The 23893-nt window shown below is 35.0% G+C and overlaps 1 protein-coding gene across 2 annotated transcripts in view; it reads right to left on the bottom strand.

The window, feature by feature from the left end:
* Positions 1-23893, bottom strand: part of Memo1 (mediator of cell motility 1) — a 101182-nt gene that overhangs the window by 5441 nt on the left and 71848 nt on the right. For both annotated transcript variants that reach the window (XM_031356614.1, XM_031356615.1), the window contains 2 exons: positions 16786-16928; positions 8320-8396 (listed from right to left, as the gene is read on the bottom strand). In XM_031356614.1, coding sequence (XP_031212474.1) covers positions 8320-8396; positions 16786-16928 — 220 coding nt within the window. The remainder of the gene's footprint in view (positions 1-8319; positions 8397-16785; positions 16929-23893) is intronic.

Genomic DNA, 23893 nt, shown 5'->3' with positions numbered 1-23893 from the left:
TGCTAGAACAATGCAATTACCAAAATTCCAAGATGATAAAAAAACAAATTGCTTCCCAAATATGCCTAACTAACTTATCTATTCCTATCAACCCTAGGAGTTATGATTAGTGAGTGTCCAGGCAACAGAAAATTTCCTATGGTTTCATATAGTCAAAGCTTGATTATTTGCATCAAGCCAATATGCAATGCAATGAGCCATCACTCATTTCAGCTTTAAGTAAGAAAGAGATATTATAAACACTCAATACTGATTTCAGCTTCAAGTAAGAGATACCATAAACACTAAAGTCTACCTATCTAGAGTATGGGAATACTTCATAATTTAGCAGTATTAGCTAGAAATCTGCAGAATACATGCTAAGTCCCTAATTTTGGGATTATGTATATTAAATTTATCATTTTGCTGACTCTCCAAGCAATGGCTAAAAAACCATGATGTTAAATCCCAAATGGTCAATCTGAAACTAAACAGGGGATACTGAAAAAGCTGCAAATTTAAAATCCTAGTAATTATCCTCCCATTTTTAAAACAAACAAAAGTGTATCTATAGTAATCAGAATAGCTACTGTTATAACACAGAAGTAAATCTTACTGAAATAACACAAGTAACATGTTTTCTAGGCATTTAAATAAGAAAAAGCATGTCTTCTTAAATAATGACCACACAATTAATAAGCACATCATCAAGTATCAGAACTGTAAATCCATTCATTTGAAGATAGATACTTATCAGGAAAAAGGAAATGTCCTAGTTTCCTGAAAAGCAATCAAGATAAAAAAAAATTAACAGTACAAATAATCCTATACCAAGAACAAGTCAAAGCCTATCCAAAGGTATTAGTGTTAAAGCCAACACATTAATACGTAACTACATTACAGAGAGTACTGTCAAGTCTAATAAAGAAGATAAGGCATAAACTCAAGAGAAAGAAGCCTGATTTTATAACAACTTCTCCTTTCAAAGGAGTAGGAAAAAAGAAAGATGATATTCAAATAAGGTGACTAAGTTAAGCTGCAATAGCATTTTTAGATTCTCCCTGAAAAATAATTTGCCAATATTCATAATAAATGCCCCCAAATTCACATAATAAAAAAGGTATACCCAAAATTAGCATAATAAAAATGATACCACACACTACATATTGAAAATACATGTAAATATGGCTAATATTTTAAGCACTCAAGAATTTACAAGAATAATGTCTTAAAATACTTTCTGCTTATTGGTATAAAGACTAAAGCTAAAGAAAAAACAAAAACAAAACACTGAAGTTACAAAATACTATTTACCAAAAAAAGATAGTATATAAAGTCATAGGGCTTTCAAACTGTAACCTTCTACACTACGGTTATCTTCCTAACCATAACAATTATAAGACATATTTTATTTTCCTATAAACATTTTTTCAGTATTTTTTTCAGTTTCTAGGTCATCCAGAGGTTCTTTTGCAATTCAAAAACAACTTAAGTTCTAACACTTAAACAGCAATACAAAGATTGTTCCAATTTAAAAAAAAAACTTGATTAATTCAAAAATTCTGAGCAGATACAATCTAAACTCTTATAATTAAAAGCCCTATTGGACTTTGAAAATGAATTAGTTCTTACAGGTTGAGCACCAAGATACTTGACAATAGAACAAGTTTTTTTTGTTGTTGTTTTTTGTAGATATTTGAATATTTATGTGTAAATAAAATATTCTGGAGATGGCAGTGAAGTCCTAAACACAAAGTTCATCACTACTTGCCATGTGCTTCCCACATTGCATTGCCTCAGTCGTCACATAATAGTGTCAGTGTACCTCCTAACTGTGGCCAGCACATGTGTGCAGGTGTGCAATTTTCATTTGTGACATCATGTCAGACAATAAGAAAGTTCTGGACTTGGAAGTATTTCAAACTTTAGATTTTAAGACCATGGATATTCAACTTCTAGTATATTCAGAATTACACTTTTAAACACTTAAAAAGCTACATGAGTTTATTGAGCTAACCAATATTTTCTTCATATAGTCTAAAAATTAGCTTATAAATCAAATTAACAGCATGTTAGTAAAGACACACTTATGAACCTTTAAAAACTTCTATACAGAATATATTTCACAAAATCACAGCTTCAACACACAACCACAAAAATTAACTACAGCCGGGCGGTGGTGGCGCACGCCTTTAATCCCAGCACTTGGGAGGCAGAGGCAGGCAGATTCTTGAGTCTGAGGTCAGCCTGGTCTACAGAGTGAGTTCCAGGACAGCCAGGGCTATACAGAAAAACCCTGTCTCAAAAAGCCAAAAAGCCAAAAAGCCAAAAAGCCAAAAAGCCAAAAAGCCAAAAAAAAAAAAAAAAAAAAAAAAAAAAAAAAAAATCCAAGTCAAATGTTACTTTAAATATTAAACTCAGGTACACTAACATAAAATAAATACTCTGTGTTTGTTTTGAAGTTCTATCCCATGCTATTTAAATAAATGTTTCACGTAAGGTTTTAGTAATTTGACATCTAATGAAAATCTGGGGCAAACATAGAAGTCAGTTTGGGCTTTGTTGTTCTACCATACACAGCTCAGTCTTTTAATTAACAAAACTTTCCTAAGCTAAACAGAAAAAGATCTAAGAGCCCTGCACATAATCAACAGATAAAGGGAGGTTACCACAAACTCACCTGTAGAGCTACAGCTACAAAGATGCTGAAACTGAGACTACAGATAGCTCTTCTCAGAGTCCCATATGTGACTTCAGGGTAAAGACAGGATTGTTTAACTATTACCACCACAGGCAGCCTAACTATCAGTATGGCAAGATTACATCTCTCTGAACTAATAAAGACAACCTGTTAGTGAAGAATTTTTGCTTATCAAAGTATCTTAATTTGATCCATTTTTTTCCGATTCTACTGTTACCATCCCATCTCTAAGTTAAGGCCTTTTCCCTAAGACACTCCAAATGGCCAGCTGTTTGAGATCTTGTAAAATCTGCTTTCTATACAATGAACAAAGTAATCGTCAAAACCATGTAAATTACATAGAACAGTCTGTAGTTCACATAAACTTTTACTGTGAATTATACTAAACTAAGCAATAAAGAAATGGTAGGTCAAAAAGCAAAAAGTACAAAAAATAAAAATAAAGCTGGGCTGGGGGATACCAAGGGGGCCTCCACCCTCTTAGAGGAGAAGGGAAGGGGGGATGTGAGAGAGGTAAGTGCAGAAGGGGGGAAGCGATCAGGAAGTATAATGAATAAATTAAAAAGTGATAATAAAGCTGGGCAAGCTGACAGAATAACTGTTCATATGAAGACCATATGAAAATAGAACATACATATTTTTGGTTGTCCCCAACACCAAGGTATTTTAAGGTTTGGTATGATCTAATGATGCTGATGATAGAAAAATTCCATAACAAATAACTGTCCTCCACCCATAAGACTTTTGACATGTGGCTTAAGAAGTCCTATTTCTGGGCTGGCGAAGATGGCTCACTGAGTAAGAGCCCTGACTGCTCTTCTGAAGGTCCCGAGTTCAGATCTCAGCAACCACATGGTGGCTCACAACCACCCATAATGAGATCTGACTCCCTCTTCTGGAGTGTCTGAAGACAGCTACAGTGAATTACGCCGGAGTGAACAAGGTTGGCAGAGGTCCTGAGTTCAATTCCCAGCAGCCACACACATGATAGCTCATGGCCATCTGTACAGCTACAGTGTACTCATACACATAAAATAAATCTTTTTTAAAAAAAAGTCCTATTTCTAATTACCTGTACCATATCTATTGCGTCTAACAACAGAAAAAATTTTTCATGGTTTTAATAAAGAATGGATTTCCTAGAGACTGAATCATCATCTAAAGGAGGAAAAATATTAGTTTCTTTTATTTACGAGTTTTATTTATTTACTAACAATTATTCACCTTTTGGGGGGAAAAAAATCAAGTCACCCAGCAATGCCCTGGGTAATTTCAGTAACAACAGCAACAGCTATGTAGATGTCTCTGCTTATTGCTGCCGCACTGGTACTATACACAAAGATCTAAGTACTTCACTGTGCTTTTCAACACAGACGTGTATGGATATTTACATTTAAGACATTAATTTATTATAGATTATCTTCCTTTCATTTCACTTTCAGATTAATGTGCTCATGCTTTTAACTGTGTTTATAGGAAGATTATTCATTTATCACTTGAAAACTATTTGAGTTCTTATGTTGTAATCACAAAACATTGGTTCTTACAAGTTATCAGTGAAGCCGACTAAGAGTTAGGGAACAGCCAGGCAATGGTGATGCATGCCTTTAATCCCAGCACTTGGGAGGCAGAGGCAGGTGGATTTCTGAGTTCGAGGCCAGCCTGGTCTACAGAGTGAGTTCCAGGACAGCCAGAGCTACACAGAGAAACCCTGTCTCGAAAAACCAAAAAAAAAAAAAAAAAAAAAAAAAAAAAAAAAAAAGCTAGGGAACAAATGCTGGGAGGGTGGAGTGCAGAATGTCAAACTAATAAACAAGGTGCCCAGTACACCCTCCTGGGAGGATTAAGAGCTAGCTAGGTAAGGAGCCAGGAATGGTGGTACTTCTAGCTATTGGGAAGTAGAATCTGAAACAGGCCATTCTTTGTGAGTTCAAGGCCAGTCAGGGATACATAGTTAGACCCTGTTTTTAAAAAACTAATGAAACAAAGACTTGAGGTATGTAAGTGAAATAGTTAAGTATAAGAAGACTGAAAGGCTGAAGCTGGAAAAGGGTAGCAGGCAATATGAACCAGCAGTTTGCCCAGAGCCAAGTAAAGGGGTGTTTGGAGGGAAGCAGAGTTGCAGATCATGGTGGACAGACCCTTAGGTCCTTTGACTGTAAATACTAGGCTTTTTACTGAAACAGGCCAATACTATACATCTGGCCCAGAAGACACAATCTTTGAGCCAATGACACAAAAACTGTGCCAAAACACAATCTAATTGGAGTTTAAGCATCTGTTTGGGATTTATTTTCAGGAATGAGACTGAAAATGACAGCCATGGCTGAGGACATATAAGCCACCATCACCTGACTTAGAATAGTCTGTAAAAACAGGCTCTTATGAAGAGAAAATCACAAGTTTTCAATGTTGCCATGTTGAGTTTGGAAACTGTTTATGACATTCTGATGAAACACTAAGCTAGTGCCTGGTAAATACACACATACTCATAGATATACACACACAATGCTATCTGCTTTAAAAATTCTTTGGTGGTGAAGAAATTTTTGAGCCTGATGTTGAAGTAAGATATTCTGGCACATGCCTGTAATCCAGACAGGTTAAAGCCAGGAGGACTGCAAATCTGAGGTTACCATGGCCTAAAAAATTACTGTGTAATTAAATAAACAAGGGAAGACAATTTTAATAAAAAGGAAAATGTTACATGCATATCACTAAAAAATAGCTCTCCTACTTCACATACACAGCCATTCTTCCTTATAGATTAATTGTGGGGCAAGGGCACATTATTGATCTAGCAAACACCAAACCCAAGATATTCATTCCTAAACAAAGAAATGAAAAAGTAAGACTGATGGAATCACATGAGTGATAAGATTTTGAGAGTCAAAACTGTCTGAAATTGCAAAGTTAAAATTTAAAATTACTTTAAAGGTGATTAATGCAGCTAGGGATTTTGAAATAATCTCAATTTCCATCTCAATTAAGAACACAAAGCTAGGTATGAGTGGAGATAGTTTTATATCACTATTCTATAAAGGGCGGAGCATCTTGGTTAAGAACAAAGCTAAGGATGAGTGAGGGTAGTTTTATTTCACTATCACTTAGAGGGGTGGTAGGTAGGGATGGTATTAATGCTATTGTCCAAGAAGAGTATTAGAATAGGAAGAAGAGTGGAATGTGTGCGATGGAGCAGCTCATCCACCAAGCAAGGCAGCATTCAAACATTTTCTTTCCAATTTAGTTTCTAACTTTAAATAATGTAATTCTTCTGAAATTACTTTTACAAAGTTCATAACTTCATATTCTTGTTCCTTGCTAGTTAAAAGCTTTCTCCTCTGTGTCATCATTTTTACTTTCCCTGGAGCAGAATCCTTTTATTTCCTCACCACTAATGCCAATATATCTCTGTGACCTAACTCTTTCCTTTCCCTCCATTCTCTCTGGACAATGGCACTGACCACCTTACTTTCCACCTGTCGACCACACAGCAATGATTTTAAAATGTTTATTTGCAGCCATCTACAGTAACTCATGCCTAGAACCCCAGCATTCAGGAGGATGAAGCAACAGGAATTCTCTGAGTTTGTGGCCAATCTGGATTACGTAATAAATTCCAGAAAGACAAAGTTACATTGTAAGACCTACCTCAAAAAAATCGTAAAGAAAAAATGTATGCTTATCACCATTCAGACATGTATTTGTGCTCTATACCAGCAATGCACAATTAAAATATAATGTAGGGCATATACAGAATCTAAAAAAGTAGTAGTTGTATTTAAAAAAAAGATAAAATGAAAGAAATAAAATAAATTGTAAAAGATTTTAACACACTCAATTATTTTATTAGATAATCAAGATAAAAGAATCATTATTACAGGGTTCCTGTTTCATTCTAAGTGAATCTATATATATTTTATACGGGCAGCATATCAAGTCACATTATTCATACTTCATTGCTCAGTAAATACATGTGACTAATGGATGCAGTTTTGAAAGGTGCAACCCTATGCCACATCTAAAACTGAATTCATGTATGGTATATTCAAATTCAGATTCCTTACTTAAATATATTAGTTACTTTGACCAAATGGTCTTCTACTAAAACGTGTAAAATTGATATGAACATATCACAGGCTTATAAACATATAGAATCTTAAAATAACAGTAACTTAAGTATCATCAAGACAAATAAGGACTAGAGAATTTAGAGGTCATACAGCAAATGGCTAACAACCCTGCAGGACCTTAAAGGTCACACAGCAAATGGATGACAGCCCTACCACCCTGAATATTCCTTAAAATGCCCACCAAATTCACCTATGTGACATTAGATTTAAAAAATTTAAAGTACAACTACCAATACTTTTAAAAATTAAAAATATAATTACATCTTAAAATTTTACATTTAGAAAAACAAGGTAAAATGCAAAACTGGAAAGCCCAATGGCAAAAAGGAAAAAGAAAAAGGAGAAGAAGAAAAAGAAAAAGGATAGTAATCTAAGTATCTACAAAACGAACAAGGGACAAATGGAGAGAAAAGCAAATTACTTGTACTTATAAAAAGTAATCCAGTTTTCTTAAGGTACATTCTATAGTAACTTCAGTAGACACAGGCTAAAAAGACCACAGACATTTCAAAGTAAATATGCTGAATGAAAAGTGAAAATACAATTTAATATAAAACAGTAAGACTTACAGGAGGTTTTATAGAAATATACCAAAACCCAAAATTACAAAATTTTAAACTATAAAGTTTACTAACATAGTTAAACTCACTTTAAGAGGTTTTCAAAAATCTGGAATAAGGTGTAACTCCTAACAAAACATTTCTGAAATTTTAAAAACACTAAAATGATGTACTTGCAAAAAATCCTGTAGTATAGCAGACAAAATTTAAGTTTGCTAAATTACTAAAACCTAGTATAAATTTATGTCATCAGACTCAGAACACATGTGCAGAGGCCTGAGTTTAATATATGCCAAAGCAAAAACAAAACAAAACAAGACAAACTTTAAAAACAATTAAAGGGCTGTACTGTCCTTATATTCAGAATCAAAAAGATGATAACTGAAAAACTTGAGTTTCAGTCAAACATTTATAGTTTTGGGTTACATATACTTTATTAAGTAGTTCATACGAATGTCACCATCACTCAATGGTAATAGTTTGGCCTATTAAGAAATCAAATCCAACTATTAGATACTAAGTTATTCAATAAATTTCAAAGAACAGTAACATAGTTCAAAAAGACTCAAAATAAGTTACTTCAGATGGCCATCTAATTAAATAGGAATTACAGCCAGTGTGCCCATCCTTCTCCTATGGGGGCAGCTTGACAGAGGTCATAGAATAATATGCTGCTGCCCCTAAAACCAAATATTTCTCCAAAAACATAATTAAAATATGTATCTAATTGTTCTTAAATATTCTCATAATCAAACAGAAGTATGATGAAAGAAAGTTCTTAGAGGATTTATTCATTTGAGGACATACTGCATTTTGTACTTTTAATTAAAGAAAGGGAATGAACTGTTAGCCCATTGCATATTTTAACATATTAAGTCTCAAATCACTAATCAGGAATTAAACAAAAGGATTTACAGCATTAAAACCCCACACCTGAAAGACTTACCATTTTATCTAGATGTTCAATGGATCTATAAATCTCCCCCTGGGATTCATCATAGTAACTGTAACGGAACCTTTGACCTTGAAACAAATATCATGTACAAAATAAAATAGGGAAAAATTAGAAGCTAAAAAGAAAAGAAGTGCTTACCAAATAATTTCAGTCCTCACAAAAGGCAAAGCACAGCTTAAGCCTCTGCAAGAATCAGTTCCCAAGAGTCCTCAACATAAAGAGGCATACTTGGGAAGATTATAAAGAAATGATACATCACCAGAATTTGAAGATGTTAAAAAAACTAATTCATAATGTAGAAACTTTTAAATCACCAGCAATATAGGAATAAGGAAACAAAAGAGCTCATGGTTACAAGAAGCATTGTTATACATTCTGTCAGTCTATATTGATGATATACCCAAAGAGAATGATTCAAGAAAATCTGTTTAAGCAAACAGTGTAACAAAACAATGAAAGTTTATCACTGTTGATCTCTGACAGAAGCAATGTGTGGGACAGTGATACTTGTTGCCTACTTGGCTTTTATGGTCATGAGCATTTTAAGGAAAAGGATTGATACATGTGCCTTGTACAATGTGAACAGAATTCACAGAAGAATGGGTCAATAGCCCTACTCTGAAATGACCCCCCAATTAAGAATACAAGCACAAAATAGTCAATGTTCAGCTGTTCTTCTACCGCAGAAGTTAAAAGGAAACTTAAAAACAGTAAACAGAAAACAAAGATTAAGAAAATAAGTAATATGAAATCTTTGTTATGTTAATATCTATAACTAATAACAGATTACTTAACTATGATATATATCAGATACCCCTAATATAGTTTTCAGCAATGTGGTGGTTCTTTAATGTTTCCTTTTTAATTTTTAATTACTTTATGTGGGGAAGCAGGGTGCCTGCATATATGTCTGTTTACCACACGCAAGGCTGGTGCCTGTAGCAGTCAGAAGAAGGTGTCAGTTCTCCTGAACTGTAGTTACAGTTGGGTGCTGGGAATTGAAGCTGGGTCCTCTAGAAGCTATTATTGCCACTGCGCCCCATTTACCTAATTTTTAAAGCTTTGCCAAAATGTATTTCTAATAGTGTTAGGCTTAACGTCTACAGCTCTACAACTGAGAAAGCAGATTTGGTTGGATTATCATGATATTTTTAAGTTTCTTGTTCATCTTATTAAAAACAGTATCTTTATTTAATGCTCAGGGCAAAATTATAAAATTCTCTTTCATAAATTTTTTTTAAAACATACTATAAAACTCAGTATTCCTTATGTTGGTGCTAATCTTTTTTGTTTATTTTCCTAAAATACACCATATTCTTTAATTTTCTTATTTTAACTGTTTACATTGCCTCCTATGCCACTCAATGTAGTAACTATTAACTTCCCACCAAGCTATTATTAAAGTTCTCTTGTAACTGATACCTTAGAATTAAGCAAGCTGTGAGCTAGAGTCTACTTTCTGAATGTAAAACAAAAAATAACTGCATGCTGCCATGGTGTGAGATATTCTATAGTCTCTGAACTGGAAGAATTCATAAAGACAATAGTGATCACCTATCACCCAATGCCTCTATATTTTAACTCAATTTTGTGTGTGCACATGCAAATGCACACACATGCCACAGTGTGCAAGTGGAGGTGAGAGGACAACCTACAATGTCAGTTCCCTCCATCCACCTTATGGATCCCAAGGATCAGATTCAGATTTCAGACTTGGTGGCAAGAACATCTACTCATAACGGCATCTTGCCAGCCTTCAATGCCTTTATAGTAAATAAGCCACCAAATCTTTTTTTCAAGTTTCTTAAAAGGCAGTTACAGCTGTGCTTTTCTTCCAAGAATGTGTACTACACACAGTAAGTAATAAGGACCATGCAACTATGAGGATGTGTGCTACACACAGTAAGTAATAAGGACTGTCTGACAATGAGGATGTGTGCTACACACAGTAATAAGAACTATTTGACCATAAAGATGTATATTACATATAAGGAATGTCTGACCCTGAGGACTGTAAAATTGACCCCATTTTTCTCACTGGCCAGGAAGTTGTGAGAAAACTATGTAAAGAAAAATTTGTGACTGAGGCAGTCTAACCTACTGACTCAGTTCATCAGTACTATACTCATGTCTACTTCAAAGTTCATTTCATAAAGTTGGCCATCTTTTGTCAGACAATTAAGAACACTTTACACAAGAAAATTCTGCTTCCTTGTCTCTCTTCTAAAAATATTCTATGAGAAATCAAAGTACTCTCTCAACTCTTTATAAACTAGACTATTTCAGGTTTATACAATTGTATTCTCTTTTCTCTGCTTCTGGAAATAGCTGTTCCTTTTAGATCTCTGTAAACCTTATACCTTATACAAAGACTTCTATGCCTGGGTGCTTTAAGATGTTCATTTGCTACTTAAGTTCTTTCTGCTCACTTCTAAGTGAAGCACTGTTTTTCAAGTAACAACACGGCCAGGAAAGCAAGAAAGGAATCTGACAGTGTGTTTAAGTGACATCGTATCATACATATGGCCTTTTACTTTAAAGTATTTCTAAACAAAGCCACAGATGCTTGAAATACTTTAAAATACTGAAATCATTGTGCAATTTAATGCAATGAGAATATACATAGGAAACCAATTGAAGCAAATGTTTAGTATTTTGCTACCTGTTATTTTTGTCACCAATTCACATCTAGTAGCATAAAAATTAAATATAAATGGTTGAATATCTCAATAAAGAAGCTAAATTTGCAGTACATGTAGCTACTAAATATTTTACTCATAACAGTTAATGCTGTTATCATGATGATCATTAAAGCTGTATAAGTATTTCCAAATTCTTTGACCAACCCATTCTAGTTAATAGAGAGACATCATTTAATCTGAAGTAAATAGTTGCCTTCATCTTGCTTGGCCTGGATATATATATGCATACCCGCACACAAGCATCCATATGCATACATACAAATAAATAAGTCAACCATTGCTTGGAAACCGAGTCAACATACTTTCTTCTTTCTTATTTAAAAGTAAATTTCTCAAGATTTCATTAATAAAGGAAATAGCAGTCCTAGCATAATACATTGATCATAAATACACCCTTAGTTTTCAACTGCTCACTTAAAATAAATTTGGATTCTATGTATCTCATGAGGAAATATATTTTACTGTTTTTATATTTCTGGCTTTCAGGGCAATTATAAAGCTGACTGGAAAAATCCAACTGTGTCCACAGCTGGAGGGTGGGAATTGTGTATCCTTTTCTAAGTATGGATAGAGCATATCACATAGTAGAGAGGGTGGGAATTGTGTGCCCTTTTCTAAGTATGAATAAAGCATATCACATAGTAGAGAAAATTACTTACCTGAAACTTATCCTTTCAGAAGGTACACTGGGAAAATGGATTCTTTGAGCCCCTGTTTCAACTTCAAGTATGAGCTTTCTAGCTTTAAGAGCCATGGACACCGCCCTAGGGGCAGGACAAGCTCTGGAACTCCCTAGTGAGTATGTCAGTGGTTTCTTCAGGTGCCTTCCCTCAGTTCTTTTCAAATTCAAAAGATGAGAGGAAAAATAACCCAAGGAAAAAAAAATCCTGTAAAGCAGAAACCTTACTCTTTGAGGGAAGGAGGGTAGCTCATTTGTGAATCCATTCCAGAGCACGCTTTCTGAGAAAAAGAAATACAGGTAAGTAATTTTCCCATCTCCAAAGGTGACTGGTGATTAATGAGTGGATTCACAGGGTGTGGAGAGTAAGCTCCAAGGATGTCTGTTTAACACACGACAAGCAACTAATGAGGACAAACAACAATGAATGGTACAAGAACCAATACTATGTTTTAAGTATCTCAAAACAAAAAGAAAAAATTAAAAAGCTCAATATTATGCTATACACTAGACTATGAAATAACCAATGACCTATAATGTTCATCTACAAAACCCCCAAAACATCATCAGTAGGAAAGCCTTTCAAATACATAAAAACTGTTCTGTGTACACCTACTTATCACGTGCTAACAGTGAGCCATTTTTCAAATGTTTGAATCCTTAAACAAATCCATTAGGGACATACATTACCAGGCCATTCTACAAGAATGACCTAACCCTGGACACCTATAACTGAAGTCACAGTAAAGAAAAAAATGTATTTCACAAAGGAAATACTGTCTAGTCCTACCAAATAACATCATCCTTTCTAACAACTAGATGCTATCATCTGCTCATCCTGAAGTCTGTTACAATGGGAAAGTATCAGCCTTATTATAATCAACACTGCAAAAGATCACAAACATAAGCCTGTGATATCAAGATGTACAATGGCTTGAAATGACAAACATTCAGGCTTGAATAAGATACACTTTAGAAATTAGCTAGCATTACAGTTCAAACTTAAGCATTTCTAAAGTAGGAAGGTCTCTGCACTAAGAACATGAAAAACAGTATACATGAATCATTTAATGAACACCACAGAATATCTGAACATAGTATACATTTTATTGCTACTTTGGATAAGGTCACTTTGAATAAGTAACTTAAGCTTCTAAAAAAAGAAAGAAGTGATAAAATTCTAAGCATAATTTAAAATGCTGAAGAGACTGTAGTAGATTATATTTGTCATAAGCACTTAGTAAATTGATTGGAATTGATCTGTAAATCACTATAAAGGAAAATTAATAGAAGATTATTTCTAATATGTTAGGTATGATTTTGTTTAGAAATTTGCTAGTGGTTTATTAAAAGTTATGCTAATGAAGGCTGTCAAGAACCTAAGCCTGTAAACGTCAAGTCTGAGAAGACATAAAACAAACAGTAACAGTGTATATGGAGAATATTAGACTTGAAACTTGAGAAGCAGAATAAAAATTAGATTAACTGAAGGAAGTCCAGCAAATTTCTCCTACACAGAGCCATCCTCCAGGATGTAGAAGACAGTGAGTATACTAAGTATTAATAGAATTTAATAAATATATTAAGTATTAAATCTTACTAAGCCAAGATAAAAATCCAAGCTAACAGCTAAGATGAAAGGAGGGTTATTACTACTGCACACTAGAGTCCTGAGGCATCCATCTTATGTCTACACTGATGGCAAGATGCAGAGCACAAACTGAAATGCAGAACTACACTTGAGGGAACTCAACCAAAGAAACAGAAAGAATGAGATAACAGAATACAGGTTCCTGCCTTTCCATGCCTTGTTCCATTCCAAAACAACACCAGAATATTTTAGTCTCTCTACTTTTATGCCTCTGGTATCTCCCTAAAAATGAACATCTATTAAAGCAAAATATATTTTTATAAAAATAAATTAGTTTTATAATGGGATACCAGCTGATAAGTAAAGCCAACAAGGAAAACTATACTTCCAATCTGTAGGTCAGCTTCCCAAGCATCTCTACAACCAAGTTTTTCACTATTTCCACAAAAGCTGGACAATGAAGAAAATGAACTAGGAAAAAAAAAAAGGTAGTCACTACCAGTAGCGATTCAATAGAATCAAAGAAATAGAAACAAAGGTCCATTGTGCACATGTATCAGAGTAATTTCTGACGTACACCATAATCAATTAATCAGTTTTACTTCAAAAACCAGCTTAGAATTATGAAGAGTCTAAGGCAATGAAACTTTTAAAACCTCTATGTACTAAAGAGCTGAATCATTTCTCTGAAATTATTGACAATTCACCACTATAATTGGCATATGTCATGTATCATGTACCATATCTTTACAAGTGGAAAAAAAGTGCAAGGTGCAGTGGCACATGCACGTGATCCCGCTTAGGGGGACGAAGGCAGAAGGATGCAAAGTTCAAGTCAGTCTGAGATGGCAAGATTCTGCAACGGGGGAGAAAGAAGGAAGAAAAGGAAAAGCAAAATAAAACACCAACCTTCATGAAGAGCTAAACTGTTAACATAGAACATAAACTTCAGAATACACAATTTGACTCCTGCTAGCTTAACCTGTGGTTAGTCAGCTAGCCATTCACCTTAATAAGCATGGATAAAGGAAAGTGTTATATGTTACAAAGTGACAATTACTACTTCTTATGGTGTCAACTTTAAGTATTTACCCACACTAACACTATCTCCCATATTGCTGGCCAAAAGACTGAGAAATAGTCTGCACCTTCATATGTCGAGTGAGCACTTAATGAGACTTTTAGTGACAGTGCTGATGAAACAGAGCACCTTTAACCACCAAATGTGAAGACACACAGGCCTGGGCACAGCTACCATTTACCTGCCTTACAAATGCTGAGGGTTTTTAATGCTCTTTTGTTCAGTTATCACCTGGAAATCCTATAATATTTCTTTTTTAGAAACTGTCTAGGTAGCTTTCTAAGAATCTGTGATATATATATCACTCAACTGTAGAGTAAGGTGTGTTTGCACTAAGAATGGTTTATTAGCTAGGTAGTAGTGGTGTATGCCTTTAGTCCCAGAACTTAGGCAGAGACAGGAGCATCTCTGTGAGATCAAGGCCAGCTGGGTCTACCGAGTGAGTTCTAGGACAGCCAGGACTACAGAGAAAAATCCTATCTATAAAAACCATTTAAAAAAGTTTATTAGTGATATAAAAAAGATGACTCCCACATAAAACAGAAATCTTACATCTATTAAACAGGCATGGTGGCACATGCCTGCAACCCCAGCACAGATGCAGAAAGACCGTAAGTTTGAGGTTAGCCTGGGTAACACAGTAAAAGCGTATTATAAAATATAAATAAATTAATTAATTAATTTGGAAGAAAGGAAGGGAGGGAGGGACACCCCCTCACACACACACACACACACACACACACACACACATTTTATGTGGTGTTTATTGTGGCTGCACATATTGCCAACTTAGAGACAGCAATCTGGAAACAGCATCAGAACAGCATTAAGCAATTTATAAAAGCTTTCAAAGAGAAAAAACTACTTGCTTCATGATTCTTATTTCTAAAATATGAGCATATCTTGTTACTGACAGAAACTCACAACATTGGGAAAAGCAACCCTGTATCATAATAGTACCCTTTACTTTTAAAGATCAACTGTGACTCAATCTGTAATTCCTAAAAAAGAAATTCCCTTCTAAGCTTTTATTTGGGCCCTAGAATCTTAGTAAGACAGTTAACATGAATAAAAAAGTACTTTTGCCAGAAAGAAGAGCGTAAACTAGACAGCTGAATGAGTTACTGAAGATCCTCTGAGAAGTGTTTCAAAGGAAGCTCAGCTATGCTACACCCTAAGACAGTTTCTGACCTCAACAGTACAGACATCTTTTCATGGGGAGGTGGGCCTGTTCTGTGCATTCCAAGATGTTCAGCAACTTCCCTGGACTCTACTCGTTTGATTCAGAACCTCACCATCCTTCAAAATCTATGAGGTTTCCAGGTATTTTCAAACCTTTCCTAGGAGAAAACTCATGGAGAACTAGTGAAAACCACGGTGTTTATTCTAATATCTATATATCCACGGTACATATTCTAATATCTATACTACAGAAGATAGAAGAGCTGAGAGTATAACTTAAGTGTATTCGGTGAAGGATGCCAAAGAGAACCCAAGCAAAGCAAGTAAAATGCTATCAGTTCTCACAAGAGAAAGCCAGGGCTCCCTACATATTTTCTGGAATTCTAGTGCTATATCTTAAAAAATATAGTTTTATGTTTCCTTATAATAAAAAGGAAGAGGGTGACAAATAGGTATGACTTAAAATAGTGAAGAAATAAGTCAAAGAGTTATGTCCTAGAAGAAATGGAACTTTAAAAATATTGTGACACATTTATAGATATATGAAAGCAAATAGTACTCAAATACAAAATCAGTTTACTGAAAGAGGTTATCCACAATGTACCACTTCTTTATCATCTAGCCACTGTAAAATATCCTTCCTCTTAATTTATAGTAATCACAAACCCACTTAAGAGTCCTTATTTTTATAAAGATCACCAGTGAAGCCTAGAGTGCTAATAGCCTATATGTTCTAATATTAGAGGGTAACTAAAAAAAACTGATTGCAATTATGAGAAAAAAAATATTCACCAAAAGGAAAAAAAGACACTAATTATAAAAATGAAAATCAGAAAAGGACCAGTATAGCACACACTACTTTTCTACATTGTGAAGAATTTGTTCTATCTACCAAACCTGACCTCAAAGAACCTACTATACATATGCACACAAATATGGGATTAACAGATTTTTAACTCCCACTAACGGAAGTGTTCAAAAGCAAGGATGCCCTCACAGTGTGAATCCAATTATACCAGTCGCCTTTGGAAATGTGCCTATATCCTCTGCTGATCCTTTTTAAATGACCAAAGGGCTCCTTCATGCACTTTTAAACATGGCCACTACAAGTACAACTTTCCAAAGAGTGATAAAGAACTGAGAATCAGAGCTTGGAATGAAAAAAAAAAAACCTTTAACCACAAATATAAAACATCTACCATATATTAAAACTAGAACTTACCCCAGTGGCAGAAATCAGAAGAAACCACAAAGAGATTACTAGGATCCGCTAGATATTTACTGAAGAGTTTTCCGAATTCCTGTTCCTTTGACTCACTCAGAGCTCCAACCAGTACAGGAATAATGGTAAACTCATCTTTATGGCTTAAAGAAAACAGAAAAAATACAATAAAATAAAAAGGCATTTAAGATTTAAAATAATTTTCAAATTACGTTGGCACTAAAAAAGATGAACATTTATTAACAGTGATTATGATAACAGATGTATTTTATTGTTGAATTCTTAAAATCTACAAAAAAGTTTGAAAGCAGCCGATTTAAAAACAAGTACAGAATACTAAAAGCATCTACTTAAGTCACTAAAATATATACTACTTTAAGTAAGCAAAGCTTTGGTACTGCCAGGTATAAAATATGCTCAAAAGTGAGTCCATTAGACCAACACCACCTACTCACAAAGGCTATAATCTCCTACCCAGTCCTGCCATTTTAACAGAGCATTAGTCCTCCTCATCTGCTTTAATTTGACCCTGTGCACATACACCATTTCTGGCACTTAGTCTATAAACCTGACAAGTATAACTTACAGACTTGACTGTGGCTCCCATGAGGCCTGTCCAGTGCACTCTTATACTTACCCTAACTGTCACATACAAGTCAACTTTAATACAACTCAAAATACATTGATATCCAGGGTAACTGAGAAGTAAAGGATATATTCATTTCTAGTACACCCACAAATCATGGTATATCCAGTCCCCTTTGACTCTAAGTCTGACACATTTAGGAAAAGAAACAAAGCAGATACATAACTGTGATTTAAGTAACTATGATTTGCTTCATTGTATAAACTATTTAAAATTGTTCATTATAATAGAATTATAATATATATTATATATAAATGATCCTAGAGTTAAAGTTTTAGAAGCATGAATTGTGTTTGTCTAATTTATTTTGAATAGGATTTTATAAATTCAGTACTATAATAACTGCCTTTAAATGTTAATAATCTGACACTTAACTGACACAGGACAAACAGAATTCATAAAAGGGGTGGTTTTATTTTTCATACTAAGCTCCAATAATCTCAAAATAAATGTTGGGTAAGCTCCATATCACTAAACCAGGATACCCAGAACCCCTCCCCCATAGCAACCCCCTTACCCTCATCAACTTCGACATAAAGATCATACAGATCTCCAGTCCCTCTGCAATGCAGGGGCTTCTTAGGCAGAATCTGCATCTATGGAGTAAGGAAAAAAAAAAGAAGCTGGCAGAGGAAGCTGCCATGGGACATCTCATTCTTTGATTCTTACTAGTTTGCTTAGTAACTATACAGAGCAAACAGGGGCTTCTTCTTTAAACAGGTTGATTATTAATTATAAGAATTTTGGCTTCTCATAAAAATTTGGGAACTGCCAGGAATCATTCTAACCTCAAAAACTACCTACAAAAATAAATACATAAAGATCATCAAAGAGAACACAAATAATTATGACTTGGAAGGAATCAGCTGTTATGAAAATTGTAAGGAGCAAAGGAGAAAATTATAAGGGAGCGGAGGAGATCTTAGGATGAATATCCTTATCTGTAAATGGATTATACCTACAAACCTATCTGATGAACATTATCACAAGAAGCGCACAATAAGAAAGGGCCAACCACAGACGACCTGCTCTGCAGAAACAGCAGATGCTTCTCCACAGACCCAGCAACCCTTCCAACAACCTCAGTGAGCTTATACACCCATCTCTACAAGAAAAGTCTGGTCCTTCACAGAATCCATGGCACTAAACCATGGCTGATCACTTCAGCCTTTCTTAACTTTTTTTTTTTTTAATTTACTTGTTCTCTCTCTCTCCATGAAGCATGAATTAGAAAAACAGAACATTTGACTTTGAAAATTTTAAATATTTTTAGATTTTAAAATCCAGGTTCTAGAGTTGAGTTTTCCAGTAAAGTATAAAATCTACCCACAGAAAACAATTATAAATCTGGATAAAGCTTTTAAATGTATTGTATGCACTTAAGCCAACTAAAGAGGAGGAAAATAATGTGGCTATTCATGATAGGTAACGACTTCCCGTTAAGAGCAATAAGCTCTCTCCATCTTTGCCCAGGTCCACAGGCAGAGAACACCGACTACAGCAGAAAAGCTGTCTACAGATTGCAAAGTGCAAAATAGAGAATCCCTCAAGTTCCTTAGCTGAAATCAATGGAACACACCAAAAGCCTAAAGATTAGGCACAAATTAATAGAGAAATATTAGAAATGGAAGAGTCACAGACTTAGTAAATTCTCCTGGGGCTGGAGAGATGGCTCAGCAGTTGAGAGTGCTGGCTGCTCTTCCAGAGATCCTGAGTTCAACTCTCAGCAACCACATGGTGGCTCACAACCATCTCTAAAGGGATCTAATGCCCTCTTCTGGTGTTCAGGCATATATGCAAGACACTGTATACAATAAATACATAAATCTTCTTTTAAATTTATTTTTTTAACACTCTATATTTTATCCCCCCCCATAAATAAATCTAAAAAAAAAAATTCTCCTGAAATCCTAAGGAAAGAAACTTTCATTCTCCACAATACTTTGGCTGACCCAAAAGATCCCAAGATCCTCTGAGTATTCAAGAGAGGAAACCTGCAGTACCTACAAGGCTGTGGGAGGGAAAGTGGCTCAGTTGTAGAGTGCTTACATAAGACATAAAACAACCAAACATTAGGTCAGAGGTAAAATAGAAACCCACTGAGCTTGTCGGAATCTGCTCCCCAAGGACACACCACTAGGAGAAGGTGAAAGCATTCTAGGCTTGGGATATTTAGGTTCTATGTAGCAAGTATAGTCCCCAAAGAATCATGTGTTTGAATCCTTGGCCATAGAGAATGGCTCTATTAGGAGGTGTGGCCTTGTTAGAGGAAGTGTAAGATGGTGGAAGCAGAGCTTTGAGGTATTAAATACTCAGGCTATGCCCAGTATGAAACACATCCAATCCCCTCCTGCTACCTTCGAATCAAAATGTAAAACTCTTGGCTGATCAAACACCAGATCTCCCTGCAGGCCACCATGCTTCTCACCATGACTAAATGGAATAAACCTCTGAAACAGTAAGCCAGCCCCAGTTAAATGTCCTTTGTAACAGTTGCTTTGGTCATGGTGTCTCTTCACAGCCATAGAACTCTAAGTCAGGTATAGCCCATAAGCAATCATTTGCTAAATACTAAACTATGATCCCTGGTAAAATCCTTGAAAGCCGAGTAAAACATAAAATTATTATTTTCTTAAAAGCTGAACAGTCTGATCAACAGAAGTACATAGTGGGAAAAACATTCTAAAGCTGAAATGCATATAAAATGCTAAACAATAAAGCCTGCAGAGAGAACATGAATAAAATCAGAATTCAGTTACTACAGAACTATATATGATCCATGTAAAGAAACAGCAAACTTCGACACTCTAGAAAAATAAGAGCTAATAAATGCTGTCAAGATCAGCTCAACACTTGGATTTAGCAGACTTCAAAACCGTTATGAGAAATATAATCAGAGAATTAAAGAAAACTATTAAAGACACTCCCTTAAAAATATGTCTATGTGTGTGTGGAGTGTGTCTTAAGTAAACCAACAAAGAATATCAAGAAAGTAATGCAAACTGCTTTTTTAAAAACTAGACCACTGGAAAGGGCAATAACCAAATGAAAACTTTTCTAAGTGGGTTAAAAAACAGAATTAGCATTTTAAAAAGAATGAGTGCTTGCAATTAAAAGTAGAATCAACAGGCCAGGTATGGTGGCACACCAACACTGAAGTGGGAGGATAAGGCAGGAGGATTGAAAAGCATGACCAGCTCAGGCTACAGCCCCTTGGAGGGGCTTCCCCTTCTCTAAGTGGGGAGGAAAAGAAAATGATAAATTTAAAAGACTTGAACAATAGAAAAATATTTAAGAAATATAAAGAGTATTGGAGAATTTAAGACAGTCTGAAGCATCCAAATGATCTTAGGTCCCAAACAGAGGAAAGAAAGAGAATAGTTGCTACAAATGTTCTAAATCTCATGGAAAACATTAACCAAACAAATCTGATGAAACAGAATTTTCAAAAGATCCTCATCTAATCATCCAACTAAAGATGGGGTCCACCTGAAAAATTTAGAACTGTTGCCTCACACCAGTCACAAAAATTTATTAAAACTGAATGTAAGAAATTTAAGAGCTAAAACTGTAACTCATCTAAACCATAGGGTCGGTGAACATCTTTTTAAAGAGACCACAAATCATTTAGGTTTTCTGGGCAATACAATATCTAGAACAAACATATTCAGTATTAATTAGAGAGATGGTAGCAAAGACAATATACTAGTGACAGAGTATAACTAATTTCAAATAAAATCTGATTCACCAAATAATATTATGTTGACACACAGACTTGTATAAAAATGTTAATAACATTAGATATAATATGTGGTCTTACTGGCAAATAATTAAAATGTTATATATTTCTACATAAGAAACCTAATCTAGAAGAGCTGAGTATTACTCTAACATTCAAGATAAGGCAAACTTTCCCCTAGTGTCCCAGCACTCACAGGGAAAAATAAGGTCCCCACCCCCCAAACAAAAAAACAAACAAAACAAACAAAAAACAGAGAAAGACAAGTGGTTTCTAGTACATAAGGGAAAGATGTTACCTTTCTGCACTGTGTATTCAGATACTGACTTCTATGCCCAGACATCTGGATGATGCATGGTTAAGCATCTCTGGTCTCAATGTAAAAAATTGTTTTCTATCATCTCTCATTGGTTAATAAAGAGCTGATCAGCAAATTAGCTAAACAGAAAGAATAGGGCAGGACTTCTGATCCCAGACGAGGGGTCCCAAAGAGACCAGGAGAGGGAGAAGGTATGGAGCGACCGTGGAGAAGGATCAGTAGGATTCGATATGAGATCGAGATAAGAAAGCAAGCATGAGAACACACATGGACCAGAGCAAGCCAGAGCAAGACTCAGATGTAAGTGAAGGGCCATATGGCTGGGTAGTAGCAGCCTAGCCGGGTTAGAATAGCTCAGAACATGCCCTCCTTAGTGCCAACAGCTTGTTAATAAAAATAACAAGTCTCTGTCTTTATTTTGGAGACAAAACTGGCTAGAGCTGGTGTAGAAACACCCTTTCATTACTTGTGAGCAAAAGGGGGCTAAGATCCCCTCCCCTCCAAAATAATACATTTATAGAAAGGAAGAATTAGACAGGTCCAGTGTTAAGCAGTGAAATTTTTCAATGTGTTATTATAATGACATATATACAAAAGGCACTGACAAAACCACAGAAGACACAATTAAACTCAACTCAACTATGGACTTAAGTTAATAGTGGTATGTCACTATTGATTTATCAATTGTAGCAAATGTCTTATACTAACACAAGAGATTAAAAATGAGAACTACTTATTATGAGAAACTGTTATGTTCATACTAAGACATCTTGATATAATATTCTTACTTGGGGATCTCACAAATATAATCTATAGGCATAAGCATTATAATAAACCTTCATTACCATGCAAAGAATAAGGATATCTCTTATAAGTATCCTCAAGTTATCAAATCCTAACCATGATGAACTTTTAAGATTGGAAAGAGCCAGTGAAAACCGAAGATTAAAGAGAGTTAGACAAATGCTCTATGCCCAAAACAATGGCAATAACAAAACTGGCATGTGCTTTAAAGGAATACTTTTGTAAGAACATGAACAGCTGGTGACTTTTGTTTGGAGGTAAGTACAGCTATGCAGTATGTTAACTTTCCAGTCTTTGTCTTCCTAAGTGCTAGGATTTCACACACACAATACCCCATGTCCAGCAATGAAGAGTTTTGTTTCCTTTTTGAAGATTTATTTATTCTTATTTTATGTAATGATGGGTGTTTTGCCTGAATAAAAATGCTTGTACACCATAAGCATGCAGTGCCAGATGAAACCAGAAGATAGTGTTAGATCTCCAAACACTGGAGTCACAGACAGTCATCCAAGGCCATGTGGGTCTTGACAGCTGAACCCACCCAGGTCCTTCATAAGAGCAACAAGTGCTATTAACAGTGAGCCAATCTGCCAGTCCCAAAATATTGCATTTTCAGTCAAATATTTTCAATGCTACTTCTTACTTCTGCACATTTTTTTAAATTAAAAACTTATACTTTGAACTGTAGAAACTTAGACAAAGAAAAAAGAAATAAATATGGAAAAAAATGACCAGAGTAAACTGAAAAAAAAAACCAGAAATTATGATTTAATAACAATCTGAAGTTCATTTTTCCAAAATATAATTCTTGCATATCCTCTTAATTTGATTTTCTTCAAAATCACTTATGTTTGATAATGAAAATTATTGTGAATTATACTATCAAGGAATGAGAAAAAGAAACAAAATAAAATGTATAGGTCTTAATCCCAGCACTCAGGAGGCCCTGGCAGGCAAATGTCAGAGTTCGAGGCCAGCCTAATCTACAGAGTGAGTTCCAGAACACCTAGGGCTGTTACATAGAGAAAGGTTATCTTTGAAAACTAAAGAAGTTCTATGTATACAAACTTCTATGCACATATCAATGAACCCTTAAAAATCCACCTGATGATTAACAGGTTAACCAGAGACACTTTCACTGCTCGTTTTACCCTTCATGGTTCTATTTGTAATTTCAAATCATGTATTATCAGAGCTGAGCAACAGATGTGTCACTTTATTTTTTCCTTTTTATAGTATTTTCTTTTCCAGTGAATATAGGGGTGGAATGCAGAAAGCTGTACATACTGGGCAAGCATTCTCCTGTTAGGCTGCAGCACAGACATCCAGTGTTTTTAAAGACTCCAGTGAGAGATAAGGAGATGGCATGGTCAGTAAAGTACCTGATACAAAGCACAAAAACCTGAGTTTTACACCCAGCACCTATATAAAAAGCTAGACATACACATCTGCAATCCTTGTTTCTGGGGAGACAAAGACAGGAAGATCCCGGGAGCTCACTAGTCAGCCAGTCTAGGCAAGAACTGAATTTTCCTAAGAATTTCATAAATTTATTGTTTTTAATAGCTGAGTAGTACTCCATTGTGTAGATGTAGCACAA

Source organism: Mastomys coucha, unplaced genomic scaffold (genome assembly GCF_008632895.1).
Source record: "Mastomys coucha isolate ucsf_1 unplaced genomic scaffold, UCSF_Mcou_1 pScaffold6, whole genome shotgun sequence".
NCBI lineage: Eukaryota > Metazoa > Chordata > Mammalia > Rodentia > Muridae > Mastomys > Mastomys coucha.
Note: the sequence above shows the minus strand (reverse complement) of the source record. Positions and strands in the feature narration are given on the sequence as shown.